Source organism: Callorhinchus milii, unplaced genomic scaffold, assembly GCF_018977255.1.
Source record: "Callorhinchus milii isolate IMCB2004 unplaced genomic scaffold, IMCB_Cmil_1.0 Scaffold24, whole genome shotgun sequence".
Taxonomy (NCBI): Eukaryota; Metazoa; Chordata; class Chondrichthyes; order Chimaeriformes; family Callorhinchidae; genus Callorhinchus; species Callorhinchus milii.
The window spans coordinates 7,393,451-7,420,821 of NW_024704765.1; the positions used below are offsets into that span (position 1 = coordinate 7,393,451).

The 27,371-nt window shown below is 44.4% G+C and overlaps 2 protein-coding genes across 2 annotated transcripts; one reads left to right on the forward strand and one right to left on the reverse strand.

Moving 5' to 3' along the window:
• Window positions 1-656: 656 nt before the first annotated feature.
• On the forward strand, window positions 657-16,761 carry ca6 (carbonic anhydrase VI). The gene is made up of 9 exons (XM_042343797.1): window positions 657-834; window positions 6,655-6,837; window positions 7,572-7,720; window positions 9,198-9,293; window positions 10,510-10,576; window positions 10,712-10,869; window positions 14,163-14,286; window positions 15,027-15,119; window positions 16,126-16,761. The coding sequence occupies exons 1-9, from the start codon at window positions 657-659 to the stop codon at window positions 16,740-16,742; spliced, it is 1,665 nt and encodes a 554-aa protein (XP_042199731.1). The 3' UTR covers window positions 16,743-16,761.
• Window positions 16,762-17,733: 972 nt separating this feature from the next.
• Window positions 17,734-25,819, reverse strand: slc2a1a (solute carrier family 2 member 1a). Its single transcript, XM_007902058.2, has 12 exons — window positions 25,767-25,819; window positions 25,369-25,467; window positions 24,379-24,542; window positions 23,724-23,848; window positions 23,291-23,443; window positions 22,358-22,483; window positions 21,616-21,803; window positions 20,788-20,898; window positions 20,133-20,234; window positions 19,675-19,750; window positions 18,898-19,025; window positions 17,734-18,554 (listed from the first exon to the last, which is right to left on the reverse strand). The coding sequence occupies exons 1-12, from the start codon at window positions 25,809-25,811 to the stop codon at window positions 18,360-18,362; spliced, it is 1,512 nt and encodes a 503-aa protein (XP_007900249.2). The 5' UTR covers window positions 25,812-25,819; the 3' UTR covers window positions 17,734-18,359.
• Between the last annotated feature and the right edge of the window lie 1,552 nt (window positions 25,820-27,371).

Sequence of the window (27,371 nt, forward strand, 5' to 3'; positions counted from 1 at the left end):
GCAGAGGGGGGGGGGAATATATTACACAGGTGAGAGAGGAGGGGGGGAATATATTACACAGGTGAGAGAGGAGGGGGGGGGATATATTGCACAGGTGAGCGAGGAGGGGGGGAATATATTACACAGGTGAGAGAGGAGGGGGGGAATATATTACACAGGTGAGAGAGGAGGGGGGGAATATATTGCACAGGTGAGAGAGAGGGAGCACAGGTCTGAGGGTGATGCTTACCTGTGTGCAGAGCGGGGAGGGGGTGGTGGTGGTGATGATGATGATGGTGGTGGGGGTGATGGTGGTGATGGTGGTGGGGGGGAGAGACAGGACCTGAACCTCTGGACCGGTCGGCGCGGGAACCAACACTCCGCTGTCCAGGCGGTCAGGCCGAGCTCGGGCTCTTATTGGTCGGGACCGGACATGTAGCAGTTGGTCGCCATGGACACGCTTGTGATACACTGACACCTACTTCCTGGGGGCGGGGCCAACCTGGCGGGACATCATTGGCTCACACCCCCAAAGACCACTTCCCATCATAATAATAATTATTATTATTATAATTATTATTACTATTATAATGGTGGTGATGATGACGGTGGTGATGATGGTGGTGATGACGGTGGTGATGGTGGTGGTGATGACGGTGGTGATGGTGGTGGTGATGATGGTGGTGATGACGGTGGTGATGACGGTGGTGATGACGGTGGTGATGATGGTGGTGATGACGGTGGTGATGACGGTGGTGATGACGGTGGTGATGATGATGGTGGTGATGATGGTGGTGATGACGGTGGTGGCGGCAGCATTTGATACAGCCGTCCGTCTCGCCGGGTCTTCCAGACGTTCCCGAAGCGCTTCTCAGTGGGGGGGTGGGGGGAGAGAAGGAGAGGGAGCTGCACTGTAAAGCGGAGTGACCGTGCTTTTTTTTTTCCCCCCCGTGGACGAAACCCGGCAGCCGATTGCCGTGAGGCGGCGGCGTCTCCCCCCCCCCCCAACCCCCCACGGCAAACGGTCATGGATTTGAGCGACTTCGCGCCCGCGAACGCGCCAAACAAACAAAAACAATTATTATTATTATCCACCCGGAAAGCAATCCGCCAATCGACTAACGACCGGGTTCCTCCTTACTGCAAGGCAAACAACAACAACAACAACAACAAGATTCCATTTATAAAGCGCCTTTCACGTCAGGAGGACGTCCCAAGGCGCTGCACAGTTGGGTCATGACCCGAGCAGGGGGGAAATGGTCGAGGGGAGGGAAGGGAGGGAGTGAGGAGGGGGGAAATGGTCAGGGTGAGGGAAGGGAGGGAGTGAGCGAGGAGGGGGGAAATGGTCAGGGTGAGGGAAGGGAGGGAGCGAGGGGGGGGAAATGGTCAGGGGGAGGGAAGGGAGGGAGCGAGGAGTGGGGAAATGGTGAGGGGAGGGAAGGGAGGGAGCGAGGAGGGGGGAAATGGTGAGGGGAGGGAAGGGAGGGAGCGAGGAGGGGGAAGAGAGTCGAGAGGGGAGCTGAAGGCACGGTCAAAGAGAATACAACAACGTTACATTAGTAAAGCGCCTTTCACGTCGGGAGGACGTCCCAAGGGGTTGAGGTGTGAGAAGCGAGGAGACTTGCCTAATGTTTCACCCGGCCGGGAATCGAGCCTGGGTCTTCTCTCTAACCTCCAAGCTACAGGACCCCACCACCTGCCTCCCTTATGCACCCCGAGGATATAGACATGTACTGTGTATCATCAGCAACTGGTCAAGACCGCCCCACCACACCTGCTGGGCAGTGAGCCATCCCGGAGTCAGGAGGCTACATGAGATAGATTTATTTTAGAAAATAATACAGTGGGATACAGAATGTAATTTGGTCACTCAATCCACAACTGTTTGTGGGATGCCTCTGTGCGCAATTGGCTGCCGCGTTTCACCCACGGCAGGTTGCGGGGGGGGGGGGGCGCGTGCATCGATCTGCACATCAGGAAGAAACACCTCCGAAAGGCACAAAGTAACCCTTCGCTCTCCACACCGATAGAGCAAGAAGGAACAGAATCCACTCGACTACATTTGTCCAATCGGTCTGTAGGAAGGTGCTCGCCCCTGTCTGGTCCAGCCACAAACTGACCTCCGAGCGTTCTCTGACCATTACCGCCTGAGAATGTCCCCCAAAATATACAGTCCAGTCAATTCACTTCAATAATATATTCTGCAAAGCACTTTGAGATGACATGATAAGGCACTACATCAAATGCAAGGATTATTGTTGTTATAACATTCACCTGATCATCTCTCTTGGTGCCAGCTACTCAGTCTACTCGTAGGGAAAAAAAGACAGAGAAACCCCTTCCCCCCCCCCCCACGCAATAAAAACCTCAAGGCCACTTGGGGAGGGAAGGGGGAAAGAGTTAACTGGAAAATGGGAAAATTCCTCCAACTTCCGACAGCAGTCAAGTAAGCTCCAGGAGATTACCAAGATACCACTAACAGAAAAGCATTGCTCAATATCTCCTGCTTAATACCTTGCTGCACTGCTGTTCATGTCACACGGCAGATTAGGCTTCCCAGTCTGTCACTGCTGAAACCTCTCTTCCTTAATAAATCTGCCCAGCTTTCTCCTGATTGAGTGGATGTTATCTGCACAAACAGAGTCACCTGGGAGCCTGTTCCAGATGTCCTCTACCACAGTCAATTCACTCAACAATATATTTATTCTGTGAAGCTCTATGAGCCGTCTCAACGACACGATAAGGCATTATATCAAACACTAGGATTATTATTATTATAATAATAAATGCTTCCTTGTGTGATTTTTCTCCAGCCTTACAGCAATTACTGAGTTTCACACAGCAGTTTAATCAGCTGCTCAATTATTTGCGAGCATTTTCAGTGAAGTTGCTGAAACTTGCCTGAATCAGTACAAACGAGATTGTTTGTCTCCACCATTTATTTGAATGAATTGCATTATACAATCAGAGAGTGATTTGCGGCTGATTAATCACCCGGATCACGGAACCTGTCAAATAGTCTCCAGCTTGGTTGATAAATTAAAACAATAAAAATTGCTGACTTGAAACAACAGCTTTCATTTATATGGCATCAATAATCCAAGGTAATCAATTGCACAACCATCTGCCAATTGTTATTTGTGCCATTAGAAATGCAGAGAATTGATGTTATGTGTGGGCTATCATGACCCTGTTGGTAGGGTTGTGAGTTCAAGGTCATCATTGGGACTTGAGCTCACAATCCAAGCTGATTCACCAATACAGTACTGGGGGGGAAGGAACACACTGTAGTATCAGAGGTTTGCTATGACTCAGATGAGACAATTATCCAAGGTCCTATTTACCTGTGCAGGTGGATGTCAGTGACCCTGTGACAGTCTTTGGAAAGAGAAAGCAATTTCCTCTTGTCTGAAAATCCGCCAGATTATTCACCTCATGGCTGATTGTGGGACATTGCTGTATGCAAAATGGTCACCGTGTTTGCCTAACAACAAATAGTCACTACACTTGGCAATGGTTTCTGTCATGTGCTTTGAGATATTTCAATGCAAGTTCTTTCCCTACTGTTCAAACTGATAAAAAATAGATTGTGTTTTAAGACAAGCAGTCATTATATTCCGAGAATATAATAAGCACAAAAATTCCAGCTATTCTCAGCCTGTAAGGCATTTTATCTTAAAATGTAGATCACACAGAATTCTGGAAGATTTTCAAATGTAGTGTTAATTTGGACATTGCAGTTCGTAAAGAGAATCGCTTCCATTTTTAATAACTTAATATTTAATAATAATTGGAGTTGAAGTACAGACTAATTATGATCCAATAGAATGGAGGAACAGTCTCGATGTTCCTACAATGAACAGTAAAGTTAAGAATTTTGTACAATCCTGGGCATCTTACATTTTGAGGCAAAATAGTCATTTTTTACTCGAAACTAGATGGAATTTCATGCCTTCTGTGGTTTGATACACTTTGCATTTACACAATAAGTTCCGCCCTGGTATTGAATGCCTTTTATCCAAGGTTGTTTTCTCTGCGATGGAATTTTACACTTACAAATCATTATCTCCACAGACAGTACGTTCCAGCCCTGGGGTAAACAGCCTCACAGCAGTGAGAAACGGTATTGATTTTCTGCACAAAACAGAGGCGCAGAGGGCAGGAATGGATTGACTGACTGTAAATCACTGTGCTATTGTCCTCGGTTTCACAAGAATGAATAATCTCTATTTAAACCTGTAATGCCTTCTCTCTGGGCCTATATCAAAAAGTATAGGAAGGAAGAACATGCATTTTAACTCCACTTTAACATGTCAAAACATCTCAAAGTCTTCGTAGGGACTTGCTTGTTACGTGCAGTGATAATTTTGTTTCTCGGCAAATCTGGCAGCCACTTGAGGCAGCAAGGTTCCCCTGAACAACCATGATGTTGGAAGATTGCTGGCCAGGATGCCAAGGAGAAACTCGCTTCTATTTCCAAATCATGTCACGGGATCTTTAGCGTCTGCCTGAAGTGAAGGACACAGAACCTCCAGTTTGTTATCTCATCCAAAGCACGGCACCTCTGACAAAGCAGCGTTCCCCCAGTATTATACTGGTAATGTCAGCCTGGACACAAATTCTTGTCTCAATGTCTAGTAAGAGTCCATAGCCTCCAGACCCAGAGGCGAGAGCGCTGCCAACTGGCCTGGACAACTGGTGTACGGTTTCTGCACAACTCTTTTCCACTTTGGTGACAATATGAGTTTCAGGCCTTTCTGTAGGTACTCAACTGAAAAACACACATTTGCTATTTCCCAAACATTTGGGGGCTTGTGACCATTTGAGGGAACGCTGAATAAAATACCTGTTCGATAACCTGAGTCAATTATTACACTTTAACCACCTGGATTAAAAACTGTAAGAAACCGGTGCCCGAAATTTCTCAGGGGTCTTGAGGCCATTGTCTTTAAGTGTAAAAATTGGGGGAAGTTCATTCTCGATTTGGAAGTATTATTTCCGCTGTTCTTCAAACAAATTATCCGAATTTCTGCATGATCTTACATTTGAAGACAATAGTCTTAAGGCTAGGGCTAAGACCATGAGGAATTTTGGAACCTCAAGAGCCTCACTGACCTTGACTTTCTGCAGCCAACTCAATTTTTGGGTCTTTGAACTCAGACTGCAGGTTGACACTGGGGGAGCGCTGCATTGTTGGAGGTACCACCTTTCGGACCAGACATTAAACCGAGGTCCCGTCTGCCTGGTCGGGTGGACGTTAAAGATCCCTTGTCAATCTTCGAAAAGAGAAAGGAGTTCCGACCAATGTCTTGGCCAACAATCCCCCAGAGAGAAAACCTGGCTGTGCAAACTGACTGCCACTTTCACCTACAAATACATGGACCTGATGCTATCCTTGTGAAGCGCTTTGAGACATTTTGACAACGCGATGAGGCCCCAATAATGAAATGCAAGGATTAATATTATTATTAATCTAATAATGGCATCCTGGCTTTGCGGCGATAAAGGCTTAAATCTACACTCCACTCACCTTGAAACTGTATCCCACAGAGCGTCGCGAAATAACACTTACGCATTTGAATTCTTACTCTTTTTAGGCAAAGCTGTAATTTGGTTAGCGCAGCTAAAAAAAATCCAGAAATGACAGTTTCCATAACCATTTCTATCGAATTTGCGGGAGCAAAAGTAGTACTTGAATAAACAATCTGCCACACCCGAGAGTAGATACTGTTACTTTAATTGACCTATCAATCCTATACTCTATCTGGGACTCATACCCTTCCTGCTCACTGTCAGTCAGTGTACAGCAACAAAAACAGTCTGGCGTGTGCTAATCCCTTTATTCTGTTAATATGGAACGTTTGTGTTTGAAATCACTTGCGGGAAGAGCGTTAATTCTCCTCTGCATGTTCCAGTTCACACAAGGACACTGGACTTACCAAGGTAAAACAACTGTTCATTTTATTTTAATGATTTAATTCTGTACAAAAGCTTAGTTGGAAGAGATGAGCAAACTTGCATTTTTAAAGCGGCTTAAGAATCGCCTACAAAAATACTCAATCGCTGCACTTCGAGACGTCCTCTCGACGTGAAAGTTGCAAGTATCAAATGCGGGTATTGTTTTTAAAATCAAAATTATTAATAGTAGTAAAATAATACTATAATAATGACGATAAAAGTCAAAACGTGCCCGAGCCTTCACGCAAATTGTCTGGGCATTCTTTAACATGCTAATCATAAGAACAGAAGAATTTGCTGGGCAAAAGAAAACCAAGGTCCATCCAGTTTGTCTTCCACCATCCTTGCAGTCGCATTGCACGTTATATCCGAAACTATATATTGAATCCCGAGATATTATTTCTATCTAACAGAAATCTATCTAATTTGTTCTTGAAAGAATCCACACTTTCTGCTTTCATCGTCTCCCGAGGGAGCCCGTTCCATACATTTACGACTCACTCACTGAAGTAGTGTTTCAGCATTAATTTTGTTACTGTAATAATCAGTATTAATCAGGAGGAATCATTGTGCTTTGGAAAATGAATTTCAACATTTCGCTGTGAGAACGGGTGAAAGAATGTGGCGGGCAAATGAAGATTGTCACAACTAAATGGTTCTGACCTGCTTTCACTTAACCATTGCCAACATGTTCTCCTGAGTGTTATTGTTTATTAGAGGGCGACATGGATGAAGAACATTGGGAATCACAGTACCCAGCCTGTGCTGGTAAGCATCAGTCTCCCATCGATATCCAGAGGAAAAAAACCAAGTACAACCCTCATCTTCCCCAAATACAACTAAGTGGTTACGATGCACATTATGAGGAACCCTTGAGATTAACCAACAACGGACATTCAGGTACTGTATCTGGTCTCTGAAATTCTTAAGGGAAAACATAAGGTAAAAAAAAGGGGGAAAAAATATTTCTTTTACTTGGGAAATTGGTGACGAGGAGGAGGGCACAGTCTGAGGATTGTTCACAGAACAAACGAGAGAGAAGGAATGTTTTCATTCAGAGGCGTTGAGGAATTCACTCCCACAAGTGTCTCTTTGAACAGAAATCGTTCAAAAGGGAATTGAGTCGAAGGGAACTGAGCCGACATTAAAAGGATAATAAAGGGAAAGTGGGAGTATAATTGAGGGGCAATTTTTTTTAAACATGGGTGGAAGTAGGGAGGAAATGATGATTATTAAATATTAAAATGGCCTGTTTTGGGGCTGACATATATATTTTTTTGAAAACCCATTTTCAGGTCGCGTCGGAAGACCTTCTTCTTCGACCGTGCCTATGGCCACTTCCACCCCCTACCCCCCCACCACCCCTCCCGGACCGGTGTCGTGCTCCACCCTCTGGGATGCAACCCTGCCTGAGGGGCTCTGCGTAAATACAAGTTGTTGCTGTTGATGTCGAACATTTCTAGGTGTCCTATATTTCCAAAGGCGGGGGGGGGGGTGGGGGAGTTGATACGAGCTGTTACCCATTCAGAAATTGTTTAGTATTAAAATGACACGTGGATATCTAAGTGAAAACGATGTTACAGTATTTTTGCTCTTAACCATTAACTGTTTGTGTGTGTGTTTTGCTCTCGCAGTTGCTTTAGGTGTGCCGCCCAATCTCTTTATCAGCCACGGGCTACAGAATAAATTCACAGCGGTTCAAATGCACTTTCACTGGGGTGGTCTGGACCTGGAGAGCAGTGGTTCTGAGCACACAGTGGATGGGATGCGATATATTGCAGAGGTAACAGAAACCCCTTCAATGCCTACCCGGGAGGAGAATTATATTGTAATTTTAAATAATAACCTCCGTTCCACCATCGCAGTCGGGCTTTGAGCCACTAAGCCCCGAAACTCTGGAACACTCTTCCTCTATCCCTCCACTTTGCTATCCCTATCCCACCCCCCACCCCCACCAACCTTCCTCATCTTCAGGTCACAGCTGAAGACCTTCCTCTTTGACCGTGCCTTCGGTCACCTCCCCCACCTCTCCTCCTCCTTCTCCTCCCCCAAGGCTGAGTCGTGCTCCGCCACGGTCAAGTGCTCTAGGACGTTACCCTGCATGAGGGGCGCGGTGTAAAAGCAAGTTGTTGTTGTTGTGGAGGGGAGAAATTCCATCTGGGTCTAGACTTGAAACGTTTAGAGCGTACAAGCTTCAGAGAGTTCTTAAACCCGGTCTTAATTTTCAAAACTGGGATTTTCCGTAGTTCTTAAAAGACCCTGGATTGAGTGTCAAGACCCAGACAGACAGCATTGTAGGAATAGCCCCAAACTTGCCTGCTCTGATACACGAGAACAAAAAAAAGGCTAAACCCAGACCGAAACGCAATGTCTTCCTCCAGGATTGCACAGGATGCTACTGTTTTGCGGAGGTTTAACCCCATTGAGCTTGGATTATGAACCACAAGCCAGTTCCGATTCCAACAGTAAGGAATTACTCACCATCGAGGAAGTTACCTTGTGTTTCTCAAAGGGAAAAGGTACCACTGTGGGGGAATGAACACTCCTCTCGATAACTTGTTATCAATGTCGCCTGATGGATTGTCAGCACTTGTCATCAGCGAAGGTAGTCAGCCCATCATCACTAAGGAATGAAATAACATCACCGGGCCATTTAATGAAAGAGAGCGAGCCTTAGTTTGTCCTTGACATTACATGACTCCTTCTCCCCTGACCTTTACCAACCACCCATTTTGGTTACATCGCTGCTGGCATTATTATTGTCTATAGACGAATAGAAATTGCGAGTTAATTGACTGCTCCCTGTTTGGAACAGGCAATCTGTGACCTTCATCAATAAACCTCGACGGGCAGCAATGCTAGAGTGCAAGGAATAAATCATTTATTTTCCTAAAGGCATTAGTATTTTACCGGGTTAGCACACTGCTAGTTGTATTCAAAACATTTCTCCTCCAATTTTACGCCCATGTTTTCTTGAAGGCAGCAGCTCATGTTTTTGCCCAAGCAGTAACGACTTTGCTCAATGGCCATTATTCCGGTCTGTGACCAGATAGTCACCACAAAGATCATTCTCACCCAACCCCCACAACTCGAACGGTTCGAAAACACGGATAGTGATCAGGAGCAGGTTCCCTGGATGCTTCCATCCCCTTTCGCCAAAGTAAGATGCAGGAAACATGGGCGCTTTACCTAAAAGGGTAGCTCACAAGCCCAGGTAATAAAATCATTCCCTGACACTTTCTCTTTGGTTGTCTTCTCAGCTGCACATTGTTCACTATAATTCGGAGAAGTACAAGACCTTTGAGGAAGCGCATGACAAAGAAGATGGATTGGCTGTCCTTGCATTTTTCTATGAGGTGGGTCTCCAGGCGTCCAGGAGTGATATAAAAGTCTCCGATGATGAGACGGTGATCTGACCCAAAGCAACAACGACTAGCATTTACACAGCGTCCTTCACAAAGACCAACCTTGGCACATCAATTAACATGGCTCCTTAACCCCACTAATGAGTATTCTTCCTGCCAGCCAGTTGCTCACTGGGAGTTCCCACTCGGCCAAACTGTCCTCCTCTGGCTGGTATCATGTTTTACAAGAAAACACAGTGTGTAATACAGAGCATCGGAAATGATGAGGGCATAAGGAAAAAAAATAATCTTCCCATTTAAAGCCAAGCTGGGACTGCATTTGGATTGAAATCTGAACTGACATATTTCATTGACCTGCACATTACACCAAACAGTTAAGTCTGATTAGGAGAGACCCACGGGGATGTGTCTGTACGTCGCATTGTAAAGCATTGTGGGCCTCGCTTGCAATTTACAAGATGGATCATGGGTCAGTAATTCCTGCATGGAATCTGGATCAAGATTCCACACGGGTTTGATATGGATTACAATGAAGTCATTTCGGGACAAGCTGATCCCTGGCTCATGGTACAATTAGATTCTGAACCTGCTGAAGAGTTAACAGGAGTCGATTGGGAAAGATCCCTGTGACACCACCCCCGCCCCCACCCACCCCCCAGTGGTTAGTCTGCCCTTCCACTCCAAACGCAGTTCACACCCAGAGCAGAGTGGTCGAAGGGGATTCTAAAGGGATCACGCGTGAAGGAATCCAGCTTAGCTACACAGCAAATTGGGACAACGATCATTGAGGAGTCCTGTAGCTCAGTGGTTAGAGCACTCGCTTTGTAAGTGAGAGACTTGAGTTCAATTCCCGGCAGAGGGCGAAACCTTGGGCAAGTTTCCTTACTCCACACAGAGCCTAATAATATTCCCTCCAAAACCAAAAACAATAATAAATTGGTCATTTTCAATCCATGACTGTTTGTGGGACATTGCTGTGCGCAATTGGCTGCCGCGTTCGCCCACAAATATACAGTCAATTCACTTTACAGTATATTCTGTGAAGCACTTTGGGACGTCCTCCCGACGTGAAAAGCGCTATATCAAATGCAAGGATTATTATTATTGAGACGGGCGACAAAGAGTTCATGGTGTGTACTTACCATCTCTCTGTGCTGTGGAAACCTGATGATACTTTCGGACTGATTCTTGGGTGGCTTTGTTGCAGGATGGTCATTTTGAAAATACCTACTACAGCGACTTTATCTCCAGCTTAGGCAAAGTCCGATACGCAGGTAGGTGAAACAACAACTTACACACACACACATATATATATATATATATTGTGTTGGGTAATGTCCCAGGGTGCTTTATTTTCCTGCAACCGTAGAATTCAGAAGCACTGTGTCTCTTTTCCTCTTCCATTTCAGGGCAGACGACTCAAATGCATCACTTAGATATCAGCACCATGCTCTCGGATGACCTCTCGCAGTTCTACAGATACAAGGGATCTTTAACCACACCGCCTTGCTTTGAGTCTATAACTTGGACAGTCTTTGACACGCCGATCAAGCTATCCCATAATCAGGTAAATATGATCTGAATTGTTTGTATGTAAAATCTGTAAAATCTCAGTTGGTAGCAGTCTTACCAATAATAACAATAATAATCCTTGCGTTTGATACAACGCCTTATCATGTCTTCGAGTCGTCTCAAAGCGCTTTGCAGGACACACTGCAAAGTGAATTGACTGTATATTTTGTGGGCGAAATATGGGTTAGAAAGTTGGCTTTCGTTCAAAGTTCAGTCTGATACTTCAGTGCAGTACTGGGGGAAAACATCGCGCTCTTGGAGGACGGGGCCTTCAGACGAGAGAATGAACTAAGATCCCCATCTGCCTGTTCAGGTGGAAGTTAAAGATCCCGTGAAGCTGCTTGAAAAGAGAAGGGAATTCCTCTCTTGTCTTCTAAATCTCCCCCAATGCAACTGATCATTTATTTCAATGCTGTCGTGGGCTCTTGCTATGAGCAAAATGGTTGCTTCAAATACCGGAAATGACCTCTGAAGGCCTTTTTTAATGTTATACGTGTTATATATTCAAATTCCCACATACATACACATATATATATATATTTTAATAGAATTTTCACAACCCACTACCTTCCGACCAGGAGACACCTGGAGCAAAGTTGAGTGGGAATTACAGTGGATGACTCCAACGGTGGGAAAAGCTATGGCCGTTCTCCGCCTCTCTTTGTCTGTTTTTTTCGCAAAAAAAAATAAAATGAAAGATAAGGTCCTCAGGAGATAAGAGGGAATCGGCTGTTGACCCGCTTTACGACAGCAGGCGTTGAAATGAATTGTAATACCGTTGCCTCGCTGCTGGAGGCGCTGCCGAGCTGAGCTCCCAGCTGTTGCCCGTTGTCAGCGGTCAGTGTTGCTTACAGCGCCGCCAGGTGGACATTGAGCAGTTCTGACCATCTTGAGCAAGTCACGTCATGACAAGGGATGGGCCCGATACGGTTGAGTTGTCCTCCATCGCTTCACAGGATCTTACTCCGTGCGTCAGCCCGGCCGCAGCGTCAGGCCGCTCGCCTCTGAGTCGGAGCGCTCCGAGACGCTATCCGGCGTGGAGGGGCGCTATAAAAATCCAAGTTGCTGTGGCTGTTGTTGTTGTTGTTGTTGGGTTCAAGCCCCCACGTCGGGATTTGCAATCACGTCGTCTAAGCTGACATGTCTCGGGTGAGACGTTAAATCGAAGCCCCATCTGCCCGTTCAGGTGGATGTTAAAGATCCCGTGGCGTAAAGAGAAGGGAGTTTTTTCTCTCTCCCGGTGTCAGGGCCAACGATCCCCCCAAATAGATTGGTCGCACACACTCCACGGCTGTTCGTTGGACGTTGCTGCGTGCAACCGGCTGCTGCATTTCACCCAACAAATATACAGTCAGTCGACTTTACAGTATATCCTGCGAAGCGATTTGAGACGTCTCAACAACGCGATAAGACGCTATATCAAATGCAAGGATTATTATTACTCTAAAGGGTAGCGACTGTGCTTTTGAGGGCGAGTGTGGCAGCCAGTTTACTACACGCAGCAATGTCCCACAAACAGCCATGAAGGGAATCAATTTTTTTCTGGAGGATTGTTGGCCGGGAAACCGGGAGATCTTGGCCCAGATTTAGCACCAGACAACAGGCGGAGTTAGCAATGGCCACAAATCTCTTCCGTTTTCCACAGAGCAATTTACTCCACTGGTGGTAACGATTGCATAAAAAAAACACTCAGTGTTTCAGGTTAAAAAAAAGTGTGGCCTTTTTTTAAACTGGTATAAATACTATAATTTAATGTTGGTTTCTTTTTTTTTAAATGCACTTAAACGGAATTACATAAAGAATGCAAATAGTTTCTAGGCTCTGTTTCCCCCCACCCCTCTCTCTGTGCCCCTCTTAAGTGGTTGCATGCACGCAAAGCAGAACAAAATTCTTTTGAATGGAGTGTTCTCTGCAACCACCTGTAAGATTCCCCCCTGCCTGCCAGTTCCTGTTACCAATCCTACAACACTATTTAACTATCTAAGTTTTCCACAGTGACCGGGGTCACAACAACAACAAATCGTATTTCTATAGCGCCTCTAACATCAGGAGGATGTCTTGAGGTGCTGGCGGCTGGATTCGGGAGGGGTGGCGGTGTAGGGGTGGAAGGATGACTGAAGCCACGTTCAAAGAGGTAGACCTTGAAGGTGAGGGAAGAGATGAGTTGACGGGACTCAGGGATGGAGTCCCAGAGAGTGGGGTCTGTCAATCTTCCAGAATAATTGGGTCTTTTCACTATTTGTGAGACTGTGCCGTGTGTAAAGTTCCCGTGTTTGCCTAGAAATACAGTCACTACACACGTCAGTAATTGCCCGTGAAACATTTTTGCTTAGGTTTGATTTTACCACTGCAACGACAACCACTTGCGGTTGTATAGCTCGCTTCACACAGGGCAGAGTCTTGGGAGCGTTTACCAGTGTTGGACCCTGTCTATAGTCGGTTTAATGCGAAGATTATTATCATACTCTCGAACCCTCAATTCTTCCATCCAGCTCAGGCCCACAGTACTCATTCCTGCTCTCAATCGGCCTGTCTACTTTGCACCAGGCGGCTTATCTTACCTCCCCTCCAGGAAGCAGAACCTCCTAGTGATGCCATCCCAGAACAAGAAACCTACACCTCCCCTCTCCGGTACATGGATCCAATGTAGTTGCCTTCCACAGTGCCAGTTCGGACTCTCCTACATTATTACAACAACTTGCACACGTTGCAGTTCGGGAGACTGAGAGAAGCTTTGGAACAACCCTAGTTTCAACTCAGTGTAGACTCGGGTGACTAGATTTTGTAAACCAAATCCGGGGACGCAGAGACATACAAAAAATTTAACTCACCACAATTCCTGATGCTGGCAGTACAGTTACTTGGAGAAGTGTGTTGGATTAATGCCTGTGTTTCTCTGATTAATAAGTGTATGTGCTTTAGAATGCTGTTGTTGTTCTTGGTCAGTTTGTGGCTGAACTCAAGACGGGGCAAATTTGGCCCCAGTAACACAATACCTCATTGCCCCAAAAATCAGGGACGTATGGTCACCCTAGAGTAAAGCAGAGCTCAAGCCTAGGATCAGTTCTGGTTTGTGTGACTCGGTCACGCACCAGGCTGTATGATAATAATAATAATTGATATACCATCTTATTGCGTCATTGAGACGTCTCAAAGTGCTTCACAGAATTTATTACCTGTATATTTTGTGGGTGAAATGTTCACATGTCCGTATGTCCACCAAACGAGCCGTCGGTGGCCGATATTGATCGGTAAAGTGCATTTCCTTTTTCTTGTTGTGTTTTACAGATCCGACTGTTGGAAAACTCTGTGCTGGATTGGGAGAACAAGACTCTGAGAAACGATTACCGTCATGCCCAGCTCGTGAACGACAGAACCATAGAAGCAAGTTTCCAAACAGATCTGGTGAGAGGTGCGGTAATAACATATAATACTGCAGAGTGAAAAATGTACTGTATGATGTGCTGACACATTGCGAGACAGAGTTGGTATCGTGGAGATGTCCTATTTGATTATAGTAGTGAGATGGGGGGGGCAGGGGGCTGGGGTTGGGGGGCTGGGAGGTGGGCTAATGAGGGGGAGACCTACTGGGTTTGACATCTCCTTTGCTGAGCTTCCAACTCCAGCGCTCTGAGATGCCGTCCCTTGTGAATGGCGCAACATAAATACAACTTGCTGCTGTTGCTGAAACAGTTTTGCCCCCAAAATATTGGGATCCATTGGGCCAGTACGTGGCGCTAGCAAACCTGCTGCCATGCAGGTCTCATGAGAACATAAGAATTAGCTAGGCGAAAGAAGACCAAGGTCCATCCAGTTCACCTTTCACTATCCTGGCAGTCGCTTGCACATGGGGTGTCCCAAATTCTATAATAAGAACAAAAGAATTAGTTTAGATGAAGGAAATCCTTCGACACATCTGATCTCATCCTTCCAGGATACCCACCCAACCATTCTCCCATCACGGCGTCAAGATATTTTGCTTACATGAGTCCCAATGTCGTGGACTCAGCCACCCTTCCTGGCAACTCTGTTCCGGTCGTTACCTTCCGTGTCAAGAAAAACTTCCTGGTGTCTGTCCTGAAATTGCTTCTTGTCAGTGTGAAATGGACTCATTTAGAATGTGCCTCTGTGTCCTCCAATTCCGTGACTTAGGTTCCTGCCACCTGGACGAAATCAATGAGAAGCTGGAAAAAATTGAAACGATTTTGCACAAGTTCCAACTAAACGCGGAAGCTGGCCAGGCAGGTGAGATATACGGCAGGATTTCCTAACCATCTCAGACGATTTTCGCAGCCAGAGGTCTCAAGGTTTCTCTGCAGAAGGTCGTGGACTGGCTTCACCATACTAGGTTTAAGGTAGTGATACTTTATGCAGGCAGCTTGTGATCCACAGTAAGTGACCTCAGTAGTGAAGCTGCTGAGCTGGAAATCAGCCACTATTTTCGCATGGGAAGTTGTGTGGTCAGTGCCCAAAGCAGAAAGTGCCACAACTGACGTAAAGGACACCCGCACTGAAATCTACTAAATCAACAGCAACAACTTGCATTTAGATCCATATATATGTAGGTGGCGCTAGCAAACCTTCATGCCGGACGGGGTCTCGGAGGGCTTAAGGCGTTGTATGTATCCCGCGAAGCGCTTCGAGACATCTCGGCGACATGGTAAGGCGCTCTATCAAATGCAAGTGCTATTATTATTATTATTATTATTATTGAAATGCACACTCCGGGAACCAGTCAGCCACTAGAATTAGCCTGTGATGTAACTCATAGGAGAGAGCTAGAGAGAGAGAGAGAGAGAGACAAATCAGACCTGGCGGCCGTTGGTGTAATTTAATGCCGTTCCTTGCTTCCTCCTTAAGGTGGCAGTCAAACAAGTCACCCTTCATCAGGAAAATCATCCACATTCACCGCATGTAAAAGTTTTCCCCTCAAGTAAAAATTGTCCTGGAATCTACCCAGCGGTAGAAGTTCTTGTTGTTGGTCATATGCGTCGCAGCTGTTTGGGGCAAGTTGCTATGCACAAATTGGCTGCCACGTTCCCCCTACCAAATACAGTCACTACACTTTACGGTAAATAATAGCAATAATTCTTGCATTTGATATAGTGCCTTTGAGACCTCTTCGAGACGTCTCAAAGCGCTTCGCAGAATACGCGGTAAAGTGAATTGACTTGTACATTTTTTTTGAAAAGAGAACAAATCGGTTACAAGTTGGCCATTGATGATGTATTTTCTTGATGGTTTCCGAAAGGCATCGAGTTGGCTTCGCACCCCGCCTTCCACTTCTCGGAGGGCAGACGAGAAAGCTACGTTGAAATCCGAGCCCTTCGCAGTATGGATCTGCGTTCCTTCAGCGTGTGCATGTGGATCAGGATAAAGGATTCCCGGTCAAAGATACTTCTGTCCTACGCCACCAAGGGCAGTGACAATGAACTGGTGATCTCTGTGGGTCTGGATTGGGGGCTATGGATCGGAGGCCACTTTGTGAACATCGGGTTTCACTTCAACTCCAAAGACTGGGTCCACTACTGCCTGACCTGGAGATCTCAATCCGGATCTGCGGAAATGTGGATTAACGGATTGTCGGGAAAGGAGAAGCGGATCAAGAGAGGGCACGTCCTCAGGAAGGGTGGGACGCTCTTACTTGGTAAAGACCAGGATGGTTTCGAGGGCATTTTCTCCGACGTCTTTGTCGGCGACATGACTGCCGTTAACATGTGGGATTATGTACTCCGCCCCGCAGAGATCCGAGAGTTAATGGAGTGTAAACACCGGTGGAAAAAGGGGAATGTTATAGCTTGGGGGAAGAGTGCTGTGACCCTTTTCGGTGGAGTGAGGGTTGAAGATGATAACAGTTGTCTTGGGTGATCTATTCACACCCAGTGCGCAGAGCAGTATTGGATATCTACCAGGATTGAAGGAGGTGAGGGGGGGAGAGAGAGAGAGAGGAGTGGGTGGGGGGGGGCAGACTGATATTTTGCAACTTCTTCGCTAGTAATCTTTCTTTTATATATATACACACACACATACATGTAGAGCAGCAACATTCCACAAGGCCCAACAAACCCGGACGGGAATTGTAAGGAAATTTCCTTACGTAAGAAATGCCATAAAATCAACTCCTTCGGGTGTCAAAAACCTACACATTTTATGAACGATCATTACAATCGTTGCGTTTCATGTAGAATGCCTCATCACAATGTCTCAAAGCACTTCTTTTTTTTTCCAACAGCATGTACTGCGTATTAATCTAGGCAAAAAAAATCTCAGTTCAGTTTATGGTACAATTTCTGCCAGCCATTCTGCATCAGTGTGAAGCTGACCTCAATACTGATTAACAATGATTCCATTGATAACACATTGAATAAAAGAGTTGTAGTTTATCTAAACCATTGATTCGATTCACCCAAACAGTCCCAAACATATGCTTAGCCCCGCGCTATAGTAATCTATATCTTTATTTAACAAATAAAGGATTGTTCTTGGAGTTGGCACAGGGCCAAATGGCCTTCTTCTGTGCCCTAAATTTCTGTGGTTCTAAATGATTTCTAAAGTCTCTGAATAAAATAGGTTTCACTGATGGAAAATGCCAATAAAAAGCAATGTACAGCAATGTATCTTTGGATGGGCTACATTATTATGAGGCACAGGTTATAAATAATAATCCTTGGATTTAATCCACGGCTGTTTGTGGGGACGTTACTGTGGGCAATTGGCTGCTGCGTTTCGCCCACAAATATACAGTCAATTCACTTTACAGTCTGTTCCATGGAGGTCTCTGAGACGTCTCGAAGACTTGATAAGGCGCTTTATCAAATGTAAGTCTTATTATTATTTGATTGTTGTGACTGTATATTTATAAGCAAATGCAGCAGCCAATTTGTGCATAACAATGTCGCACAACCGACTGAAAGACCAACAAGGTAGGCAAGGTGAGAGACTTCCCTTCTCCTTCTGTGTGATGCCATGAGATCTTTGACACCCAACTTAACAGGCAGATAGAACCACAAGTTCCTTCTCAAATTTCAGGAGAATTTTCTCAAGGCCAAAGCAAGCTTTGAAGGATGTGAAGTTCACCTAACCCAAAAGAATTGACAAAAATCAGTTTTTTTTATTGTAGGCTTTATCTTATCAGTATAGGGTTGGCTTTGTCAAATTGTATGGACCAGCAGATTTAACAGTTCCACTCTTGCCCAGGCCGCAAGCCTAGACTTTCAATGGAGCCAGACTGTTGGGGTGAAAACAGTGGGGTCCAGTAATGCTAGCACATTGTCAAAAATTGCATTCGGAGCAAGTCAATAATTACTGACAAGCCAGGAGAGGGCTGTGTGATCACGTGAGCACAACAGTGATTACATACACCCTGACCCTGTCCACAATTTACAATAAAGTGATAATTATTATTGATCCTAACTATTCCATCAAACCTCCCAACTTTCACCCATTGTACCACAAAGGATGTTAAGTCTCGGTGCTTTTCTGCTCCTATTGTTTTTCCTTGACCTCCGCTTGACTCATATCCAATTCCTCCTCAACCTCAACTTTGTTCCTCTTTGCCATAGTCTGACTGATTTCCTGGAATGTTTTATTCTTTGTCTCGGGAACGAAGATGAAGATGTAAGCGAATGTCAGGAAGCAGATGCTGCTGAAAATGACGAAACAGTAGGGGCCGAATCCTTGCTGAAAGTAAAATACAAACAAAAAAACAAAATCTAACAAATGTCTTCAATAGGTGAGCATCAATTTTGCCAAACTCTTAAGATTTCACTGCAAAATCCACCTTGAACCATTACTGGAATCAAAATTTGCACGTGATCATTATCACCAGTTATTATTAAGATAAGAGTAATAATAGTAATTAACTGTGTTTATTACAACGCTTATCGTGTAATATAGGTGAATTGTCGTCAAGTGTAGTGTAGAAAGAGCTATGTGTTCGTTCCCCGCCGTTTCCCCACATCCTTTTCTTGGTATCAATAAGTCAAACATTTAAAGCAAACTCAGAAATCAAAAGGCCACCCACCACCAGGAAAGGAAAGATGATGCCCACAAGAAAGTTACAGAACCAGTGCACTGATCCTGCCACCATGAAGGCTGCTGGTCTGGAACTCTGACGAAACAGCTCTGTGGTCACCACGTAAGGTATCGGACCTCGAACGCAGAGAAAGACAACAAGTTAGTCCATTGCAAAAAAAAATCAACCCACTTGGTGAAGTTGTTCATTAAGGAGACAAACAATTGTACTAAAGCTCTGGAGCTCTCTCTCCCTCAATCCCTCCGCCTTGCCCCCTCCCTCCCTAAAGACCTTGCTTTTCGATCATGCTTACGGTCACCTCCGTGCACCCCCCCCCACCCCCTCCCTCGCCGCTGTCAAGCACTCTGGGACGCTACCCCACGTGAAGGGCAAGTTGTTGTTGCTGTGTTGGACACCTATGCTTCCATATGGCATTTGCTAATTATTTACATACATACGTACCTACTTTTAAAGGCTCCGATTGATTCTGCCTTGACATACAACCAATTTGGGCTCAGACTTCTGCTAACTGTCCTGTTTGTCCAACCTCAGCAAACCAGCTTCCCCTCACGGCACATATCCTCTATTCCAGAACTCACTCTTGCCAAAGGATCGGTTCTTGAACGAGTTGAACTCCCCCAAAATCGGCAGCAATAATAATAATAACCTTGCATTTGATACAGCGCCTCACGCATCTTCGAGAGCCGCGATATTACAAGTTAACTTCGGGGTGTACGTTCTTGGTTTGAAAGGGGAACATAAATTCTGCCAATAAAATACACTTACTGGGTCCTATCGCGTGTCCAATGATATAAACGATAATGCTGAGTATGCTTATAGCAGGCATCCAGTGAATCATATTCTAAAGAGAAAAGAGAAAAAAAAAGTTATTTCATGACAATAATAATAATCCTTGCATTTCATCTAGCGCCTGATCAAGTCGTCAAAATGTCTCAAAGCGCGTCACAGTGATTTAATGCAAGATGTAGTGACTGTGTATTTGTAGGCAAACACGGCAGGCAATTTAGACAGAGTATTGTACAAAAAAAACAGCCTCGATATTAACAGATCGTTTGCCTCATGGCTTTTTGTGGAACTTTGCTATAAGCAAAATGACTGCTGCATTCACGGCAAAGATAGTCACCTACGGGAGTAATTTCCCTAAAGCTCCGTGTGACATCGTGACACAATCGGGTTTCTGTGACAACCCGAGTTCTGTCTTTCAATAGCGGAAAAATACGAACCTGAAGTTTTAGAGCCACTGTCAGTACTGCAGAAAACAAGCCGCAAATAGCGAACCCAATCAGCAGAAGAATCTTACGGCCGGCTGCATCCACAATGAAGATCTGCGTACAACAAAGATTGAGGTATATCTTGGTGAAATTCGCGCAAGACTCAACCCGGAATAGCAAGTGAATGCACAAAAAAGCAGAGTCACGTTTCCAGTACGGTATTTGCTGTAGTGGATTTCTTAATTAAATTAGTTAAGAAATAGGGGGAAAATGAACCCCTAAGGCCTCTGGAATGCACTGTCTGAAAAGGCGGTGGAAACGGATTCAATAACAACTTTCAAAAGGGAATTGGAGAGTTACTTGACAAGGAAAAATTTGCAAGGATAATGGGGAAAGAGTCGGGGAGAGGGACTGATTGGGTAGTTCTTCCATAGAGCCAACACCAGCACGATGGGCCGAATGGCCTCCTTCTGAGCTACAATAATCTATGATTAAACATTTACCATTACTACTATTGTTTTATTCTTATTAATAATAACGCTAACATAATAATAATAATAATAATAATCCTTGCATTTGTTATAGCGCTTTTCACGTCGGGAGGATGTCCCAAAGCGCTTCACAGAATATACTGTAAAGTGAATTGACTGTATATTTGACAACTTACTGCTGCTATGGTCATGATGACATTGATGGTGCCCGTTCCGACAGTGATAAACTGAATGCTATTTTCGTAGACTCCAGCTGTTCGAAATATAGAGTCTGCGTAGTAATATATCTAGGAACACAATCGCAGTATCAACGGCAGATGAAAAACTAATAGAGAGAAAGGCCTTTCACTCCCGCAAGATTTTGCAAGGTTATTATTTTCGCTACCTTGATAAATTAGCCGTGCAGAATTTATCGGTGGTAGCGTGGTGGTGCACTTCACTGTCAAAGGTACCATCTTTTGAATGGCATTAAATAAGAACCCAACTGCCTGCAAACTGTGAATGGAGCATCACCTAGCGTCTCGGTCAATGGTCAATAGTCCTCCCGTTTGTGGCTGTTTGTGGAACCTTGCTGTGGCCAAACCAGCTCCCCGTTTATGTCTACAAGAAGATGAATAACCCTTGCATTTGATACAGCACCTTATCACGTCATTGAGACGTCTCAAAGCGCTTCACACAAAGTACTGCGAAGTGGATTGACTGTGTGTTTTGTGGGCGAAACGCCTTACGACCAGGTGAAATGCCGTGAGATGCTTTGATGTTGTATAAAAATACTTTCTCTCTCTCTCTCTCGCTCTTTCTTTAGACCGTCTTTGAAAATACAGCGAATCGACTAAGAGTTTTGACTGGACAGATGAGACAATGACTCGAAGGAACAAAGATTGCTCTTGCGAGGAGTGACTCAAAAGGAGCATCAACAGTTACTGGTGTATTCTTTACCCACCCATGAGGAATGAGTGCCTCATTCTCTTGCCCTGTATCTTTGCGTCATTTTCGTGACTTACCGCATTGACGCCCGAAAGCTGCTGTCCCATGTTCAGCATAATGACTGTAATCAGCTGCCAACGCAATGCCTTAAGTGTGAACAGATTCTTCACTGTCAAAAGCCCGTCTGCCTTCTCAGATTGATCTTCCAATTGCATTTCCTCTATTTCATTCTCCACATTGTCGTAGCCTCTCAGTCTTTGTAAGGCTTCACGGCGATAAAATCAAACAACGCTGGTTATAATATTGCTCACTTTGCCTTTGACCCGACGCACTATAACGTCGCAAAAGCGCTTCGCAGCAAATTGCTTTCAAGTGCGGTGACTGTGCGTTTGCAGGGGAAACACAGCAGACATTTTGCGAACAGCGAGAATTCACAAACAATTTGTCTGGGCGATTGTTGGCCAGGATTCCAGGTGGCCAAATAATCTAAATAGTCCCCCCATCCACCTGCTTGCACCCTAAACCCTCTAATATTCCTCTATTTCAATCATCTATCCAATTCCCTTTTAAAATAAGTGTGAGGTTTCTCCTTAAATCCCAACCGTAGATCCCAACCACCAGCTCAGGTGTGGATCCCTGCCTGTCCAGCATCTTGGGACGTCCTCCTGACGTGAAAGGCGCTGTGTGTAAATGTAATGTGTTGTTGTGGTTGTTGTTGCTGTTATTGTTGCTTCCGCAACGGTTGGTGGCAGAGAATTCAGCAGGTTCCTTGCAATCACCTGCAGCGATCCTTTCATTTAAACCCTCCGTGTGGTTTACCTGCCCTGGCTTTATCTACGCTGCCTTTCTGAATCAACAGGAATCTTGGACTCTCAGGCAAAAGAGGCAATAGGATGACCTGCAGGATGGCAGGAATCCCTGTCATTGCCAGCATCAGCGGCCAACCTGCCAACAAAACAGAAGCATTAAGAATCCTTTGTGGGAAACTGAGTCATTCTCAAACATCTGAATTGGGAGGGGAGGAAGGTGGCGGGAGAGTTAATATTCTGGTATTAGGATTTACGGTCAAATATTAGTATTTACGGTCATAGAAAATACACCTCACCCCAAGCAGCCGTTCTGTTTTTGCACGGGGTTGTGTGGGTGACTGTCAAGCAACTTGTTTGACAGTGAAGCAATGCGGTGGGTGGGGGGGGCGAAGAAAGTGAATTATAATTAATCTGATCCCAATCATTCCCTATGATATAGAGGCTTTAACATTAAAACAGAGTCAGTGAGATCAATCGTATATTCCTGTCACTGCCCTGGATGGGGTTAAATGACAACAGCTTGCATTTATATAATAATAATAATCCTTGCATTTGATATAGTGCCTTATCACGTCGTTGAGACGTCTCAAAGCGCTTCACAGAAAATATTGTAAAGCGAACTCACTGTATATTTTGTGGCCAATTGCACACAGCAGTGTCCCACAAACAGTTGCGGATTGAGTGACCAACATTTTTCTTTGAGGGATTATTATTCCCGGAAAAGCTATCCGCCAATTGACTCCTGTTCCTACTTACTGCTAGGTAAACAGAGGCGTGTGGAGTCAGGAGATTTCCTTAAGATTTTGCCCCACCCGGGAAAGGAAAAATAGGCTTGGAATGCTGCACAGTTGGATCCGAGCAAGGGAGAGGAAGGAGTTGATCATACTGCCACCAATTGAACTAGGCTGACACACAGTCTAAATATACTGAGAATATTCCATACCATCATCGTTGGCGAGCAAGAATCTTAATCCGAGGATCTGAGCAAACAGAATTCCAATTGTAATGAACAACTGAGGAACCACACCAATTCCTCCTCGAAGCCTCTTTGGTGCAATTTCCCCCACGTACATTGGGACAACATTGGCAGCGACGCCTAGACGCATAAAAGACAGAAATTATAATAAATAACAATAATCCTTGCATTTGATACAGCGCCTCATCACGTCTTTGAGAGGTCTCAAAGTGCTTCACAAAATAGATTGTAAAATGAATTGACTGTATATTTGTGGGTGAAACATGGCTGTAAATTGCGCACAGCAGTGTCATGGATTGAAGAGACCAATTTATAAAGGGAGATTGGTCAGGCATAGCACAGTAGTGGAGTGTGGGAATGACAGGGTAACGTTTAGTTCAGACTGCCTGGGTTTACGTACCTGCACATAACCCAACAATAAATCGACTGATCATAATGATTTCAAAAGATTTTGATTGTTTGCTGGTTCCCATCAGTATAGCTGGCACGATGGAGAATATATTGTTCACCAGCAGAATGCCCTTCCTGCAACAAGGGATCGTTGATTGTCTTACGTTTAGGCCAGAAAATGCATTGGTTACACAGCTTTCATGTAATTAAGTGAATTTACCGTTACATCTGATAACGTGCAAATTGAATGGACCTGATGTGAGTGTTAAAGATCTTCACTTTGGATCAATGATCCCACCGCCATGATGCACTGCTTGTTTCCATGAAGATTCCATTGCAAACCTTCTTTCATTTCACCCCCCACTCTCCTCCTCCCTAATACAAATGCCCTCCAGAGGCCTTTTCTCTCAAAGTTCATGTGCTAATGTTGGGGGTCAGACTCCACCACTGCTAAGCACTCCAAACAAGGTCAGTACATTTACTGACTTCATAGAATCATAGAATTATACAGCACAGAAGGAGATCACTCGGCTCATCGTGTCTGTGCTGGCTCTTTGAAAGAGCTATCCAAATTAATCCCACTCCTCCGCTCTCTCCCCTTAGCCCTGCAAATGTATCCTCCCCAAAGATTCACCCCTTACATCTATTAAGTTCAATCGACTCACCTGCCCAATTTATCTACCAAGAGAGGAACAATCAGAAGTGATCCAAACAGGCCACCCAATGGAAACAGGGACACAGTCAGGGACCATGACACAGTGAGTAAATTTTCATTCATGGGCTGATTATTACGATCTATGTAGGTCTGGTTGTAAAAACTCTGCATGAACTGTGAGATACAAAACAAACATTCATCACATAGTTAAAAGAACATTCTACTTTATAATGACATCTTTATTCTGCGACTCTTTACATTCTATACATTACATTTCCACTTGAATATTCACTGAGAAACCAATCTTTTTTAATCTGAAGACAATTTCTTTATTAAAAGATTCTGGAAATATAGTAAGTTCCTGATCACTTGTCGCTCCGAGGGAAATTGGCTCACTGATGAGTTATAAGGGGTGGCAGGTTAGGCACATGTATAAATACGTGTGTGGAGTCCTGTAGCTCAGTGGTTAGAGCGCTCCCCTCACGAGCGGGAGACTGGGTTTTGATTCCTGGGCAGGGCGAAAGTTCGGGCAAGTTTCCTTACTCCACATGCCTCTGCTTACCTAGCAGTAAGTAGGAACCCGGATGTAAGTCGATTGGTAGATCGCTTTTCCGGTGGTAATAATCCCTTCAAAAAAAAAATTGGTCACTTTAATCCACGACTTTTTGTGGGACGCTGCTGTGCGCAATTGGCTGCCGCATTTCGCCCACAAAATATACAGTCAATTCACTTTACAGTATATTCTGTGAAGCGCTTTGAGACGTCTCAAAGACTTGATAAAGTGCTGTATCAAATGCAAATGCAAGAATGATGATGATGATGACTTAAGTAGTCGTGACAAGTTAAGCCAGGGTCGAGTTATCAGTTTACTGTATTATTATTATTCACTAATGAATAACTTTTTTTAAGAGAGGCAGAAGGAATGTATTTGTCTCTCCTGTTGCATCTGCACAGCCAGGAAACTACAGTGTAATGAACGTTAAGTATTTTAGCAACTTACCTTAGACGGAGGGTTGACAACAGCGACGTTGTACCCATACTGGAAAGAAGAGCCAAATGCAGATATAAGAGTCGCTGAAACAAGTACAACGGTCAAACCCTGCGGAGAACAATAAAAACAGGTTTCCATTTGCGAGTTAAAACTAGTCCACAGAGACCAATGTGGGCTTTTGGGACAAGGTGACATTGTAAAGTCATGGGGTGAAATAGCAACCCACGATGTTAAAATTCAGGCATCACTAGCAACACAGTGTAAAACATCCAGTCAATTCACTTTACAGAGTATTCTGTGAAGCACTTTGAAGGCTTGATAAGGTGCTGTATCAAATGCAAGGATTATTATTATTATTATTTCTGATGCATCAACATTGGTGATCAGCATGGAATAGCTAAACTCACCTTCTTAACTTCAGCGAAATGTTCGAGCACCTGTGTGATTGCCATGATTTCTTGCTGGTGTTGTGGGAAATCCAAAAAGGACTGAGATTCGGGACTTTGTACTTTGGACCCATTACCAAAAAGGCAGGACTATTACTCTTAGACCCTTTTGATAAGCGATTCCAATCCTTGTACTCATCCGATAACATTGCGTTTAAGAACAAATACTGTACCTCGGGTAAAATTTGCAGTATTTCTTAACAATATTCCTTAATATGCAATCTGAATTATACGAATAGAGGACTCCTTTGCTTAACTGGACACAATTATTTCTTCGTTAAGGAATCCCATTAAGGAATACTGCAAATTTGATCACATTAGAGGGGATGGCTTGTGTGCGCAATGAAATGTTGTGTAAGGCAGAGAAGGGCCTTTTTCAAAGTTGAGCTCAAATTTATGACAGATTAACAATTATAGTAGATTATGATTTTTGTTTTACGGACTTTATCTTTTCCTGTGTCCTGCCAGTGAACACAATCTGCCAGCAGAAATTGTTCTTAATAGCTAGGAAGGCATTTAGAAATAAATTTGCATGTTTCAGGACTGGAAAGGACAAGATGTCTTGTTCAGCCTCTAAAAGTGGTGCCAAATTGCCTGAGGATCCATTTGTAATTTGTAAAACTTGGCCTAATCTACAATCGCTTTCAAGTGTTTTTTTTCTTTTGAGTTCTGATACAGGGTCATATACAAAACACATATTTTAATATAAAAATGAGAATTTGAACGCATCGGAGTCCTGTAGCTCAGTGGTTAGAGCACTCGCCTCGCAAGTGAGAGATCTGGGTTCTATTCCCGGCAATGCAAAATGTTGTGAAAGTTTCCTTACTCCACACGCCCCTGTTTACTGAGTATTAGATAACCTGCTTGTTAGTCGTTCGGTCGATCGCTTTTCCGGGGATGATAATAATACCAAACAAAAAAAATAATAATAATTGGGTGGGGACGCTGCTGCGCGCAATTGACTGCCACGTTTCACAGTCAATTCACTTTACAGTATATTCTGTGAAGCGTTTTGAGACGTCTAGAAGACGTGAAAGGCGCTCTATCTAATGCAAGGATTATTATTATTATTACTTGATAAGTTTCCTTTGTTTGCCGCTCAAAAATGTGTTGCAGACACAGACCCAACTTTGTCCTGTGATGCGGAGCATGTATTATTTGCAGCAGATGCGGTAATTTCATTCATAAAGTGAAATATGCTATCAGTGCAGTGATTGCAGACACTGCAGTTTCAGCCCCAACTTGGATGTGATGCCTCATTGCGTGCTTATACGTTTCTCAACAATTTTGAAGCGTTTTTGGAGGCTACCGTTGCAGGCATTTTTAAAGAAATCAATACAACTGCAGTATAGCCAATGTAGCTGAAAGGCATTCATTTTACGTCTATTTTTTCCCCTTCACTTTCACTCTTTGCTTCCCCCTCCCTTTCAATTTTCGAAACTGCCTTTTTCTTCCCTGAAATATCAAGTGTTATCTATGTCATTTCTTGGCCAATGTTCCTCCCTAAATCACTGGCAAAAAACATCAATTTAACCTGACTGTGTATCTTGTTGTTTGACACGATGG

Coding starts and splice junctions, on each gene's coding strand:
- ca6 (XM_042343797.1), top strand. CDS start 657: ATGGTGGTGATGACGGTGGTGATGACGGTGGTGATGACGGTGGTGATG. Junction 7,721..9,197: donor GGATGCGATATATTGCAGAG/GTAACAGAAACC, acceptor TTGTCTTCTCAG/CTGCACATTGTTCACTATAA. Junction 15,120..16,125: donor CGCGGAAGCTGGCCAGGCAG/GTGAGATATACG, acceptor GGTTTCCGAAAG/GCATCGAGTTGGCTTCGCAC.
- slc2a1a (XM_007902058.2), bottom strand. CDS start 25,811: ATGGCAATCACACAGGTGCTCGAACATTTCGCTGAAGTTAAGAAG. Junction 25,468..25,766: donor ATTTCGCTGAAGTTAAGAAG/GTGAGTTTAGCT, acceptor TGTTCTCCGCAG/GGTTTGACCGTTGTACTTGT. Junction 22,484..23,290: donor CTTGCTCGCCAACGATGATG/GTATGGAATATT, acceptor TTTTGTTGGCAG/GTTGGCCGCTGATGCTGGCA.